Source organism: Dermacentor albipictus, chromosome 1 (assembly GCF_038994185.2).
Source record: "Dermacentor albipictus isolate Rhodes 1998 colony chromosome 1, USDA_Dalb.pri_finalv2, whole genome shotgun sequence".
Lineage (NCBI taxonomy): Eukaryota > Metazoa > Arthropoda > Arachnida > Ixodida > Ixodidae > Dermacentor > Dermacentor albipictus.
In genome coordinates this window covers 172,595,557-172,610,395 of record NC_091821.1, presented here as the reverse complement: position 1 = coordinate 172,610,395, position 14,839 = coordinate 172,595,557, and the positions used below count along the sequence as shown (strand labels likewise).

Here is a 14,839-nt window from a genome sequence, read left to right as displayed (position 1 = left end):
TTGTTTTCTTGTCATTTGACCCACCCTGCTTGGACCTGTACAAGGTTTGCAGTATTGAATAAAGAAAGAAAGAAGGAAATGACTGCAGCAAAAAGAAGTGTGATGCAGATTGTTAATTCCATTTACTTTTGTTGCCCGTATATATACAGTTTGGCACTCCCGTATCATACTCTTCGCCAAGATGCTGGACGTTCAGTGAGTCAAGGTTTGGCAAAGGCGGATGAGTCTATAAAACGTAATATCTTTCTAATAATGAATTTTTTTTAATAATATCGACGTAAGAGTGACACCAATGGTAGTGAAATTGCATAAATCAACATTCACTCGTTGAAACGCGACTATAAGTTGGAAACGTGACGGTCCTAGTGAACCACGACTGTCTTGGCAGTGTCGGTTGCTTTGGTGTGCCATCCGGGAAAGGAGCAGAAATGAGTTGAATTGAATTCTGAGACTTTTCCCGACAAAAGCATGATCTGATTATGAGCGACGCCATAGTGGGGGACACCGGATTAATTTTTACCTCCTGGGGATCTTTAACGTGACCCCAATGCACGGGACAAGGGCGTTTTTGCATTTCGCCCGATCGAAATGCGGCCGCCGCGGCTGGGATTCCAGCTCTCGTACTTGGCAGCTCAACACCATAGGCGCTAAGCCACCACGTCAGGTCGAGCAGCAGTGAAATAGGAAATGTAGAACGCATGTTCTTCAGAATAAGATGGCACTTACGAAACATTAACGTGCGTATCAAGTTACACACAAAAGTTTTTCTAGAGAAAGCTATAACAAACTGGCTGGCAACGGCGATTAATTGTCATGTGAATAGTTAACATGTGCATTGATTTACACGGGGCTTCGAATAATATTCTGACCGTGAAAATGCTGTGGTGCCACTACAAATGTGCGTGGTTATATTTATTAAGAGGTTTCATAAAATTGGAGCGTGTCTCTTCCATAAACAGCCGTGACATCTGGCGGGGTCTAGAAGCACCCAACACGCGTGCGAGCTGTAGTTTATGCTTCGTCGAGGCATCAAGAAAAAAAAAACTTTTTTCAGGGACCCATATTCTGAAAGTTAAGGAGGACTGTGTTGTTACTGCACTGATATGTGGCTGCTGCGTGCATCACTTCCTAGCTCTACGCGGGACGTGAGGCGTTTTTTCTTCAGCTACGGCGCTGCATGGGCGAGAGTGGTGTCCCGCGTTCCACAACATGTCTACAGTTTAAGTCAATGCAATATTCGCGAGTTTTTTTACTTCAACCACAGTTAAAAAGCGGTTTTCTGATTCCGTCCATCTGTCCATCTGTAGTGTCCATCCGTCCACTACGGCCACGTACCGCCGTCGGCGGCGGCCGTAGTGGTCGCCGTGAAGTCATCGTCGTTACCATGTCGCCGTCAGGCAATTTGATCAGCTCCCCCTTCGCCAGAGGGCGAACAAAAAGAAAACTGCGCGTCACCACCACTGCATCTATTCGCACTGCCTACATAGTTCACTCTTGCATTATTCAGCTTGATTACTCGAACAGGCGGATATAGCACAAGAAGTCGAAATACATATTAAGCTAACTAACAAAAGTCACAACTTCTTAATGAATTATTGACAGCACACATTGCAATCGAAGAATTGTAGCCGGTCAGGTTGAGAGACATATGCACTTAAAATGAATCTCCAGGATGACACCGGTGTCGAGATATTTCTTTATGTGTGGGACGAAATATATGATCGTTCCAGTAACTTCTATGCTTCAGTGCGTAGAAGAGCGTTTTGTGAAAAACGCAAGTGGAACAACAATGCAGTTTTACGGCAAATATAATGGCGCTTATCTCCAAACTGGCGTCATTCGGGAAATTCATTCCAAGTATAAATACGCCTTACAAGCTCACCGGCTACAATTTGTAAATGCCAGTGCATTCTGTTAAGTAATTAATTCAACATATGACTAGCGGGCTTTTGTTAATTAGGTAAATATGTGTTTTGATTTATCGTGCAAGTAATATCCGCCTCTCTGAATAATTCATCTCAAGGAATAGAACTGTTATCCACGACAGGCGATTTTTAAAAATTTGGAAAACTTAAAAACGATCACCCAGTACATCCAACGAGGTTATATATAGCTAGGAGCATAAAACTCAAGCGTAACTATACTTTTACTACACAATATTGGCTAACTACGTGCGATAAGCGTGGCAGTTCGACGTTCTCCTGTCCAGTTTGAAGTATCCGAGTATTTATTAAGGCAAAAGCCTTCAGTGGCTCACACCTCCAATGGCCTTGAAAGAACGCGTCGTCCGGTCCAATGGTACAACAACTATCATGATCAGCAATGGCTCATACCCCCTAAGCAAGCACAAGATGCAATGGCTCATCACCTCTTTCCCGAAACAATGTTCGGATTCCGGCCCCACCTTTCTACCCACGACATACTTCTTCAGCTGAAGGAACAAGTCCTTGAACACGTCTCACCGCACAACACCGGGGTGATTTTAGCACTCGATCTCAAAGGCGCTTTTGACAATGTGGCTCACCATACCATCCTTACAAACCTAAGCCTCACGAACTGTGGTCGTAATACTTACAATTATATACGCGCCTTTCTAAGCAACCGCACGGCCACAATAGGCATTGGCTCACTCAGAACCCCGACGTTACCTACCCGCAACACAGGAACCCCACAAGGTGCTGTTCTATCACCCACCCTTTTCAATATTGCTATGATGAAATTACCTGACAAACTCAACGCAATACCAGGAATCAGGCATGCAATATACGCCGATGACATCACTATCTGGACCACCGCTGGTTCCGAAGGAGAGAAACAAGACGCCCTTCAACAAGCGACCGACGTCGTCCAGCAATATGCAAAATCAAGTGGTCTCCGGTGCTCCCCCGAGAAGTCAGAACTATTAGTCGTTCGACAGAAATCCCGAAGAAACCTCAATGAACTACCAAACATCACACTCATCCTCGACGACAAAGAAATACAAACCGCGTCCGTATTCTCGGACTCCACATACAACAGGACGGCGGAGGCGCATACACCATCCAACGTCTCAAGCAGACCACCTTCCAGATCATGCGAATGGTCAGCCGTATCACCACCAAACAATACGGACTGAAAGAAGACGACATAATACAGCTCCTCCAGGCCCTGATAATCAGCCGCATTGCCTACGCTGCCCCGTACTTGCCCCTCACTCCCAAGGAGATAGATCAATTAGACGTACTTCTTCGGAAAGCCTACAAGCAAGCGCTCGGCCTACCCCCGGGAACAGCGACACTCAAGCTTGAAGCCCTAGGAGTGCATAATACTATAAGAGAAATTATAGACGCCCACCTCACAAGCCAACGAGAACGACTAGCCCTCACACCAACAGGAAGAACAGTCCTAGCGCGCCTAGGCTACCCCACACACAGCAAAGGCCACGAACAAGCAATCCATCTGGCCCCCAACTTGCGAGAGCACATCAAGGTAGCCCCTATCCCCAGAAGCATGCACCCGGAACATCATGCCGATCGTCGCCAAGCTCGCGCAAAAGCTCTACAGACAAGATATGGCAGTCTCCCCACCACACTATACACAGATGCCGCGCAGTACCCCCAAAAAGCAGCCATGATGGCCAGCGTTGTCGACTATAACCTACAAGAGGTGGTCTCGATGACTGTCTGCACTGCCAGCGCCCTCGTAGCGGAGGAGACAGCCATCGCCTTGGCCATCACCTCTAGTCTGACCAACGAGTACATCACAATTATTACAGACTCCCAGGCAGCTTGCCGTAGCTACGCGAGAGGTCGAATATGTTCAATCGCTCACCGACTCCTCAAACAGGCCTCCTCATTCCCGGACGTTGAAATAGTGTGGACTCCAGGACACGAGTCCCTCCGTGGAAATCAGCGTGCGCACGCTGTAGCCCGAGCTCATGCCACCCGGGCGCCACAAGAGAGGACGCATCCACGGAGCCCGTACCTTTACAATACAACGCCATACTACAACACCACAGATTGAACAGACGACAATACCCACCTCCACACAAGACCCTCTCACGTGAAGACGCCGTAACATGGAGACAACTACAAACCAATACATACCCACATTTAAGCAAACTACACGCAATCCACCCTACACTATATTCATACAAATGTCCTTCTTGTAATGATTACGCCTCCCTTTATCATACCACATGGGCGTGCCCCAACGTGAAGGCGGCCCCGCAAATACCCAACCCCACACCCGAGCAGTGGGAGGCCGTGCTGACTAGTTCGGACCCTCGTAACCAGCAGCAACTGGTGCGGCGGGCCCGGGAGACAGCAAGAGCCGCAGGAGCCCTGGACTAAGGGCGCCTCCCGCACAAGCAGAAAGACACCTGCTTGTCCTTTCTTTTATTTTTTTTAAATAAATGTTTCTCCTCCTCCTCCTCTTCTCATAATGCAGAGGCTACAAACACTCAGTAAAGTGTAGCGTAGAGTGCATTCACTCATTTGAGTCACGCATTCAATGTACAAAAACGCGGCGTCTAGTCGGGTGGTACAAAAAAAGAACCACTTGAGCTCAAGAGCTCATAACCCCGTAAGCCAGCAAAAATGCAATAGCTCATACCGACGTAATGCTGAGGCTACAAGCGCTCAGCAAAATGAAGCTAACTGTGCATACATTCATTGAAATCTCCCATACATCACACAGAACAGTATACGATTCAACTCACTGCTGAGAGGACGCAACACAAAGTCGACGAGAAACGTCGTTGGCACGAGTCTGACCCATTAAACAAGCGAGCTAAGCCGCAGCTAAGGGTCGAAAACGAACCGAATAAGCCGAACTGCGAAAGCCGCAACTCAACGATGAGGCAGCGCATTACCATGCGTGCAGCAGGCTTTCGCCTTCACGTGTTGCAGGAGTGTCACATGCTACCCAACGTTTCTCAAGGCGACATGTTTGCCTGCCGGACGCCTTGAGAATGCGCGTCAACTGCGCGTCACCACCACTGCATCTTTTCGCACTGCATAGTGAATGCAAGGGATTCTTGCATTCACCACCTCTGCTGCAGCATTCGAAGGCGAAGCAGCCCATGACCAAAAATATTGCGAACGAACTTTGAAAACCATGTAAAAAAGCAACCACATATTCCTGTTATTCAAACTTGCTTGTTTACTAATGCAGTGCATCAAACAGCAATGCAAGTTAAACGTGCCAAAGCTGAAAATGATGATGGCAAGAATGATGAGCAGACGGTCAGTATTTCTGTGCACGTGGCTTCTGAATCCTGGAAGGCCGCCGCAGCCCTGGCCGCTGGGGAACGGAATTGGTTGATGTGGCCGTTGCGGCCGAAGGTGCAGCTGAAAGGGGAGTAGGTATGTACCGCGCGGGTTGTCTAATGCGAGGAGCGCGAGACGCAAGAGGCAGATTCTTCGGCAAGCCCAGCGTACACCTACCCCCTTGGGACGTCCCCTCTATGGAAGGCTCCGATGGGGCTGCAGGGGCAGCCGACCACCGGGCACGTGCCGACAAGTTGGGCACACCCCTTCGCGTTGTACCTTTGCTTGGAATTCGAGGGATCTGATGACGTGGAAAATTTGAGCAGTCTATTGAACTGCTCCCAGGTGGTGGGCTCTGGTTCTCCAGTGTCCGTGCTAGGGACGAAGGGGCTGGGCACGCCCGTTGGTTTGAATGCTCACCTTCCATATCTTGGACTCTGCTTTGATGAACTTCATGCCAGTTACTTGAGCCGGAAACTTCTGGCACGGATTCTTCGAGCCAAGCACTAGATGTTGATGGTCGCTGAATTGGAGAAGATACGGCCAAGCTCAGACTACTTGGCGAGGTCACTTGTTTTGTAGGCGACATGATCCCTGGGCCAACCACTAGTTCAGGTGGCTGACTAGGTAGCTCAGAAATTGACATATCCATCAAGTTGAGTGCACCTTCCGGATTCTCTACGTCGCTTTTATGAACTTCGTGCCGGTCACCTGTGCAGGAAACTTCGGGCTTGGATTCTTCGAGCCAAGCACTAGCCGCCGATGGTAGCTCAGTTGGACATAATATCACCAAGCTCAGACTACTTGGTGAGGCCGCTCCCTCTGTAGGTGAAATGACACCCGGTCCAGCCACTGTCTGTTTAGATGGCCGAACAGGCTTCTCAGGAAGTGGCATCTCGCCCTTGTCGCGTGCACCTTCCGCATTCTGCCCTCCGCTTTGATAAACTTCATGCCACTCACACGAGCAGGAAACTTCTGGCCCGGATTTTTCGAGCCAAGCACTGGCTGTTGATGGTAGCTGAATTGGAGAAGATATGGTCAAGTTTAGACTACTTGGTGAAGGCACTTGTTCTATAGGCGACTTGATCCCTGGGCCAACCACTGTCTGTTCATGTGGCTGACCAGGTAGCTCAGAAATTGACATATCCATCAAGTTGAGTACACCTTCCGGATTCTCTACGCCGCTTTGATGGACTTTGTGCTGGTCACCTGTGCAGGAAGCTTCTGGCCCGGATTCTTCGAGCCAAGCACTAGTTGTTGGTGGTCGTTGAATTGTAGAAGATATGGTCAAACTTAGACTACTTGGTGAGGTTTGTGGTCCTATAGGCGAGATGATCTCTGGGCCAACCACTGTCTGTTCGGGTAGCTGACCAGGTAGCTCAGAAATTGACATATCCATCAAGTTGAGTACACTTTCCGGTTTCTCTACGCCGCTTCGGTGAACTTCATGCCGGTCACCTGTGCAGGAAACTTCGGGCTTGGATTCTTCGAACCAAGCACTAGCCGCCGATGGTAGCTCAGCTGGACAGAATATCACCATGCTCAGACTACTTGGTGAGGCCGCTTTCTCTGTGGGCGACATGACCCCAGGTCCAGCATTTGTCTGTTCAGGTGGCTGATCTAGCAGATCAGAAATTGACATGTCCATCAAGTTGAGTGCACCTCCCATTTTCTGTACTCCGCTTTGATGGACTTCAAGCCAGTCACCTGCACAGGAGACTTCGGGCCTTGATTTTTCGAGCCAAGCACTTGCCATTGATGGTAGCTCAATTTGAGAAGTTATGACTGACCTCAGACCACTTGGTGAGGCTGCTTCAACTTTAGGCGGAATGACCCCCGGTCCTGCGACTGTCTGTTCAGATTTCCCAACAGTCTGCTCAGGAATCAGCATTTGCCCCAAGTCGAGAGCCAAGGACCCGGGGCGAGCGCTCTCCACAGCGACAGGATCAACGGAACCATGTTCTACGGTCACCAATTCGCAGGTGCTGGTCAAAGTCGTCGGCTCCTTGGAAACCGCCTCCGGCGGCAGGTAAAGCCATGAGTCATCGTCCAGATCTGCCATAAAGTCAACGTCGATTGGCTCGAAGTCATCGAGTGAGCTGTCACTGAGGGACTTCCCGTTGCCTTCGTCGGAGATGCTCATGTTGATCGACTGCTTCACCTCCTTGCTGTTCTTCTCGGACTCGGCCGAGTTGGTCTGGGACAGTGACCTATGGGGCTGTTGGCTGCCGTGGATATGCTCGTTCCACTTCTTTTTATCATGTATGTGGCTCCTACCCACTATAGGGGAGTGACCAAAAAATTGATCATTATTGCAATTTATAATGAATAAATTTCCGAATATCTATGGACTTAGCACTGTATAGCATAGAATCATCTGTTGAAATAAAATCATTAAAGGTAGATCGAATGAATAAGAGGTAATTTAAAAGCACACACAAAAATATCTTAAGCAATTCCACTCTGTGAAGGCGGATGACCAGCGAAGCTGTGTAGCACACGACAAGTAGGTGACACATAATTGTCAACATAAGTATGAACACATCTGTTGTCTTGATCGGTTGTCATCATGACGAAAGGTACGCACAAACATTTATTTTTAAAGATACGGGTTCATTCGTGTTTTAAATTCGTTATACACATTCGTTATATGCACTCGTAATATACATTGGTGTTTTTCTTTCGCGATATACTGAGGCAAAAAGTTGGAGAGCGAAATCACCACATCGGCATGCAGTGGGGCAGTGCAGTCAGTGCCTTCGCAGGGGTTGGGGTAGTATGGGAACGCTAGCATGATGAGCGCTATCTTTCGGCTATAGCTTACCTATTATAAAAGTGTGACTAATTTTACACTTCATAATAACCTATCCGATTCTTGGCCATGCTCACAGAGCGGGTACGTGCCAGTTGATCACACTGATTTTCATCTACATCTACATCTACGATCCAGCCTTGGTTGACGTGTCGGATCTAGCTCCTCTTGGTCTTACACTCTGGGCCGGGTTGTTGAAGAGCCGGGTAGTTTTTTGTAAGTTTGTTGATTACTGTGTTTGCTCATTTTTTAATTTTAGGTTGAAGCAGCCAATTTTCTGTACTTTGGTATATTTGAGGCCGCACTGATGACCAGGCATTCTCCTGGACAGGGACAGGAGAACCTTTGACAGCGTCTCTTTAAAATGATGAACTACCTCTTGATCTCTTTCTCCGCAGCTGAGTGGGCAGCATTCCCGTGGCTCTGATTCACCAGGGTGGAGACTCTATAAGGTTGAAAACCCCAAAGCGAGTGGCCAGAGAAGAGCGGCAAACATGGTGTCGTTTTACAATCCTTTCTGCTTCGTTGTGCAAGGGCACTATAACGTAAAGATAGTGCCCTATAGCGTAAAACTATTCTATTATGTGAAATTTGTATAACCGCCGACGCAAGCATTGGGTGGGGGTGTCCAGCAGGGCTGTCTGAAGAGGCCAATGAAACGCTCTTCTCTTTTATAGGAGGTAATTTTTATTGGCTTTAAAAACGAATAACATTGCCTAAACGAATAAAAGCTAGCTGCTGCCTATCGATCAGACACTGGCTACTCGCTCCTGAAGTGTAGCGTGAGTTTATTTGCGTATAATAAACCTTTCTGCGTGTCCATGTAACGTTCTCGAGCACTTTCGGCACGTTTACGACCTCTATGTGCCAACTCTTCCCCGCTGAGGGAAGAGTTGGCATTCTTAACCTTCCATTTCACGCCGCTAGGATTTTCGACCAGCCACCGCAAGCTAAGTAAGGAAAAGCGGACCAATCGCAGGCGCCGGCACCACCCTCTTCATCCGGTTATGTATTTTTGAATGCGCTGGCTCGGCCCCATGGAAACCCTCTCCACTTGAGTGTGCTCTTCACCTCCTGCCAGCCAATTAGACGAAAAAGCACTCATTGTAGGCAATGTTATTTGTTTTGAAAGCAAAGAAATGTGACCTCCTATAAACTAAGAGAGCGTTTGGTTGGGCGGTTGAGGTAACGCTGTGGGCCACCGCTCGATGCTTGCGTCGGCGATTGCGCAAATTTGACGTCAGGAGATTGGAATTAAAGACATTTAGGAATAGTTTTACGTTATAGGGCCCCTGATTATGGATATGTTCACGTGGCTGCTTCCCGGTGGGACAAGTGTCATCAGAACTGCGTCATCAACCTTGTTCATGGTGGATCTTCTTAACGGCAGCGCTTCGTATCGAAATATAGCACCGACTTTTTCCCTTGGGATTCATGAGAGGGCACCATCATAGACGACAACGGCTGCTGCTACACATATAAAAGCCTGATAATCGCCGTCTTCCTTCAGTGGCCAGGGAATAGCGGCAAACATGCTGTCGCCTTTCAATCTTTTCTGCTTCATTGTGCAGGTTAGTGGATACCCGCCTTTTGCACGCTAGACTTTCTAGCAATCGTTATTTGCTGCTCTTCCACGGCACACTTGTTTTGTTTGAGATTGCTATAGCGAATGTATATGTGTAGTCAAGTTGCTTCTTCTGTCTGGGAATTTAGAATTGAACCCCGGGCCGGTCTAAAGGACGACCTGAATAGCGACGTCCTCGCCGCAATTACTGCTCTGTCAGCTAAGTCGAATCCTCATCATGTAAGCTGATCGATATGCTTACCCTCGTCAAAAATAACCATGAGCAACTAAAGAAAAAGGTATTCGACTTGGCTACCCATCTTGCTGCAGTTAGGAGTCCCTTGTTGTGTCCTTCGACGCATCCCAAGGTATTACGAATCTGCCGGGCATTATGAACGAAGCCGTCATGACCACGCTGCTACTTCGAATTCAGGTTTAGAAGAGCTCGAGGACAGATCGTGTCGGGACAACATTAATTTCTATGGCCTCGCAGACAACCCACCTGAAACATGGACAAAATCTGAGCATCATGTTCGCGACGTCCTTTCTAGAACTTTAAATTTTAGTTTCTCTGACGATGGTGTCTCCCATGCTCATAAATTAGACCAATACAACGCCAAACGACCACGACCCATTATTGTTGAATTCGCTTCGTCAAAACTAAGGTAAAATATAATTTTTCAACGCTCCAAATACCGTGCCCCGAGTGTCTCCATTGGTGAAGATTTTTGCGTGCCTACGCGTCGATCGGGAAAGAGCTAGTTGAATTCGGTAATGCTATAGCGGCCAACAATTCATGCTTCGTTTCCATAAACTGTGTATTAATAAGAAGTGCTATGTACACTGTCATGCTCCCCGCCAAGTACGTGAGATGAATCCTTCCGATGTCTGGACTGCCTACAGTGCTAACATATCCACAGCCAGTTCAGGCAATTCCCGTACACCGCAGTTATAGCCACTCCGTGGTACTAAAGAAAGATCAGTTTCCGTCCTGTATTCCAGCATACGCAGTGTATGCAATAAGCGCGATCAGCTGTCCACAGTTATCGACACGTGTGAAGCTGATATTGTGGTGCTGACCGACACATGGCTTTCAAGTAAAATTACTGACCGCGAAATACTGGCATGTGAAAGTAGTTGCAAATTCTTTCGATATGATTGTGACCCGCGCACTGGCGGCGGTGTACTGGGCCGGTATTTTGTAGCGATGCCTTTTCCGATGCTATGCTTTTTCACGCTTTTCGCGCTTTCGCAGTGGTCAGAGCCACGGTCTGCCCACATTATCAAGGGGATCGGACGGCCGTGTGTGGTGGATGATAAGAATAGCATAGAATAAGGCATAAGGCATCGCTACAAAATAGCGGCTCAGCTGTCCGTGGCGCGATTATCTGCAGCAATAAAGCGCTTTCGTCGCCTCTTGATTGAGCATGCACGCATTTACGCGAAGGGCACAGGGGCTTAATTCATTTTTTGCGTGTGTTACCGCTCGCTCACTTCATGTAACACGTCTTGTTCAGACTTTCGCGATGCGCTCAGTAGTCTAACCGTAAGATTTCCCTCGTATCCATTATTCATCCTAGGCGACTTTAACTACCCTGCTATTAATATGTGTACTGATTTCCCCTCAGTAGTTACTTGTTCGTCCGAGTGCTCATCTTTCATCAATATATTTTTTTTACTTTAACTTAACGCAGCTCTCTCTTAAACCAACTCGGTGCACAACACATTCTGCTGATATCTTGGATTTAATCCTCACGACTGCACCCCACATTGTTTCCGCTTTAACTTACCTGCCAGGTTTAAGTGAGCATTGTATAATGCAGCTTGACTTACGCGCTTATGCTCTTCTATTGAATCGTCCGAACAAGCTGGCGTTTATAAAAATGCCGACTTTTATTCTATTAACCAAGCGTTAGAATTGTTTATCACTGACAAGTTCCACTCAAGAACCGTTGAAGAAAATTGGTGCCTATTTACGCAGGAAATACTTTCATTCATTCATCGATTCATTCCAATTATACATATCACCTCTAACAGGCACCAATGCTCAGTGCACGTCTTAAACATCGCCTAAATAAAAAGCAGAAACTTTTTCGGCGCACCAAGGCAGCCAGTAGTGCAGAGCGTTGTCATGCCTATGTCGCTGCTGACTGCGAATACAAGTAAGCTGTAGCACTTTCTAAGAGCGAGTTTGATCAAGTTAGCTCTGCCGGATTGCTCGCGAAAATTTAGGAATTTACCCAGTGAAAAGAACACTAACCCCTCTCATGCTGCCCTGCAATGCAATCTTACCACCATATCTTCTCGGTGCTCCAATTATTTAATGACCATTAATATTAATAAATGTAAAAGCGTGCATGTCTCACGGACTTTCTCTTGCCCTGTTTCTCTCAACTACACCCTCAATAACACCCCGTTAGCCTCTGTAGCATCTTACAAATATCTTGGTATGTAGTTCGCTGCTAATCTCTTGTGGAACGTGCATCTCCAATACACATTTAATAATGCTAGCCGCATGATCGGTTTCATACGTCGCAATTGTTCCAGTGTGACTGTTCATGTTAAGTCCCAACTTTATAAAAACATCGCTGCGTCCCTAGCTCAAATATGCCTGCTGCATTTTGGAAACTAGTCAAGCTAATCTAACAAATCTTCTTCGATCACTTCAGAACAGGGCTGTCCGTTTCATTTTATCAAATTATGCACGTCACGCAAGCGTATCATCAATGAAACTGACGCTCCGTTTGCCAGACCTTGCAGAACGTCTTACGTTTATGCGCGTATGTCTTTCATAAGATTTACTACCCTAATACCGTTCTTAAAGATAAATTGTTCCTTCATCCATCCTACATTTCACCTCGCATCGATCACCAAATGAAGGGGGGGGGGGGGGGGGAGTACCACCATGCAACTTCAACTCTCACTTTCAATCGTTTATACCACGCACTGCCGACTACTGGAACCACCTTCCCGCCTGTGTCGCTGACATCTGTGACACCACTAATTTCAATATTGCCAACGACTACATATGTATTCGTCACTCCTCTCTGCAATGCCCTCTAGCCTTGAGAGTATGTAAATAAATAAATAAATAAATAAATAAATAAATAAATAAATAAATAAATAAATAAATGCGGTGTCTGGTATCTACCAGAGCATAACTGATGTGCGGCAGTTTGCTAGAGGTGGGATAGTGTGCAGGTTGCCAGGCCAGGCATGTGTCGCCGACCTACTGAAGTGTTCCTCATTTGCATCCATCCCGGTAAGTGCATATATATTACCACACATTGCATGCACAAAGGGGATCGTGCACGGCCTCGACTGGCAATTAAGTGCACCTGAGACCTTAGAGAAGCTTTCTATGGCAGGTGTGGTAGCTGTTTATCGATGTAATCGCGTTGTGGACAAAAAGAGATTCCTCACTGAGTCAGTGATTGCAACTTTTGCGGGAACTGCTTGTCCATCGGAAATAAAAGCATGTGCTTTAGTGCTCAGAGTGGATTAGCTCAAGTCACGTTCCCTACAATGCTGGAATTGCTGGCGCTGTGGCCATAGTGATGACGGTTGTAAATCTACTTCACGTTGCTGCACATGTGAAGAGAGTCACCCTAACGGTGATTGTGTGGCCCAAGATGAGAATGTTGCCTTTGTAGTGGATCCGGCTCTGCGGACTATTCAAACTGCCCAGCTCGAGTGCAAGAAACGCATGTGTTGACAATAATTGACGAGAGGAGGTGTTCAAGGAGAGAAGCTATTGGCCACTGTTAAGGAGAGGGATCACGGGTACACTGGTGTAATAGCAGGTTAGCCTTCTTTCGCAGACCCGACTAGTGCGCATGCAATTGACACTGCAGTTGAAAAAGCAGTCGCAAACGCAATGGAGCGCTTAGTAGTCAGCATATCAGACTGCATATCTCAAATGGTCAGTATCCAGATTGCTAACCTTCTACAGGTAACCTCTACGCTGCCACTTAACAGAAAAGGTAAAGATAAAGGAATCGCTTACGCGTTTCCCTCGGAAAACACCCACGAGACCTCGAAGTTTTCGTCTAATCATGGCCAACAGCATACGCTAGACTTGCACGTTTCTACAAACGTTGAAAATACTCGACGCACGGGCTCAGAAACGGAGCATTTCCCCATTGAACCGAGCTTCCCCTCAGAGTAAGTCGAAAAAGTATCCGCCCAGTAAAGTTCTCAAGGAGAACATTCTGGAGAAGGTAGATGCTACTGCAATACTATCCTCAAAATAGGATCGTTCGTTATTTGCTGCTTACACAGACTTACATTGTTTGACTGTTCAATCAAACCCTGATATAATCTTATTGCAAGAATCATGGCTCACCCCAGATGGATGGATGGATGGAAGCAAAACTTTAATAAAGGTCCTGAGGTAAGCGACTGAGCGCGCTCCGGGCCGCTCCCTCGTTGGGACAGTCAGGCCATGCCCGACCGCCGCATCGTGGGCCCTCTGGACAGCCCATAGTTGCGCTGCGGCATCGGGGCTAGTCCTGTAGCTAGCTTGGGCTAGTCCTGTTGTTTATGTCGCACACGTCGTAAATCCAATTACAAGCTTTGGACGTCGGCCTGATCAGAAGCAGTGAAAGAAAAGGATATATAGGGTGTCCCAGCTAATGTTAGCCAAGCTGTTCAAGGGAAAAATATACATAAAAAAACACATGGTATCAGATCGGATCTTAAGACCTAGAGTGTTCAGTCATCACATTTCTGACTACCGAGCACAGCATGATGTCTTGTGTTTTTGTTTTACCTTGCACCATCCTTATGTGTATATATATATATATATATATATATATATATATATATATATATATATATATATATATATATATATATATATTTATATATATGCACACACATAAACGAGAAGCAAGGGGGTTGACCGAGGGGTCCGATTTTTTTAGTCATATCATATGAAGAAAACAAACACTGACACCAAGGACGACATAGGGGAAATTACTTGTGCTTACGAAATGAAATGAAGAAACGATAAGCTTAAAGGGGATGGGAAAACGGTGCCGCGGTAGCACAATTGATAGAGCATCGCACGCGAAATGCGAAGGTTGTGGGTTCGGTTCCCACCTGCAGCAAGTTGTTTTTTCATCCACTTTAATTTATATTAACTTATCGTTTCTTCATTTCATTTATTAAGCACAAGTAATTTCCCCTATGTTGTCCTTGGTGGCAGTGTTT

The 14,839-nt window shown here is 46.8% G+C and overlaps 1 protein-coding gene across 1 annotated transcript in view; it reads right to left on the bottom strand.

Moving 5' to 3' along the window:
- The window catches only part of LOC139060075 (uncharacterized), a 50,126-nt gene that overhangs the window by 19,460 nt on the left and 15,827 nt on the right, over positions 1-14,839 (bottom strand). The window contains exon 2 of the mRNA XM_070538870.1: positions 5,427-7,529. Coding sequence (XP_070394971.1) covers positions 5,427-7,529 — 2,103 coding nt within the window. The remainder of the gene's footprint in view (positions 1-5,426; positions 7,530-14,839) is intronic.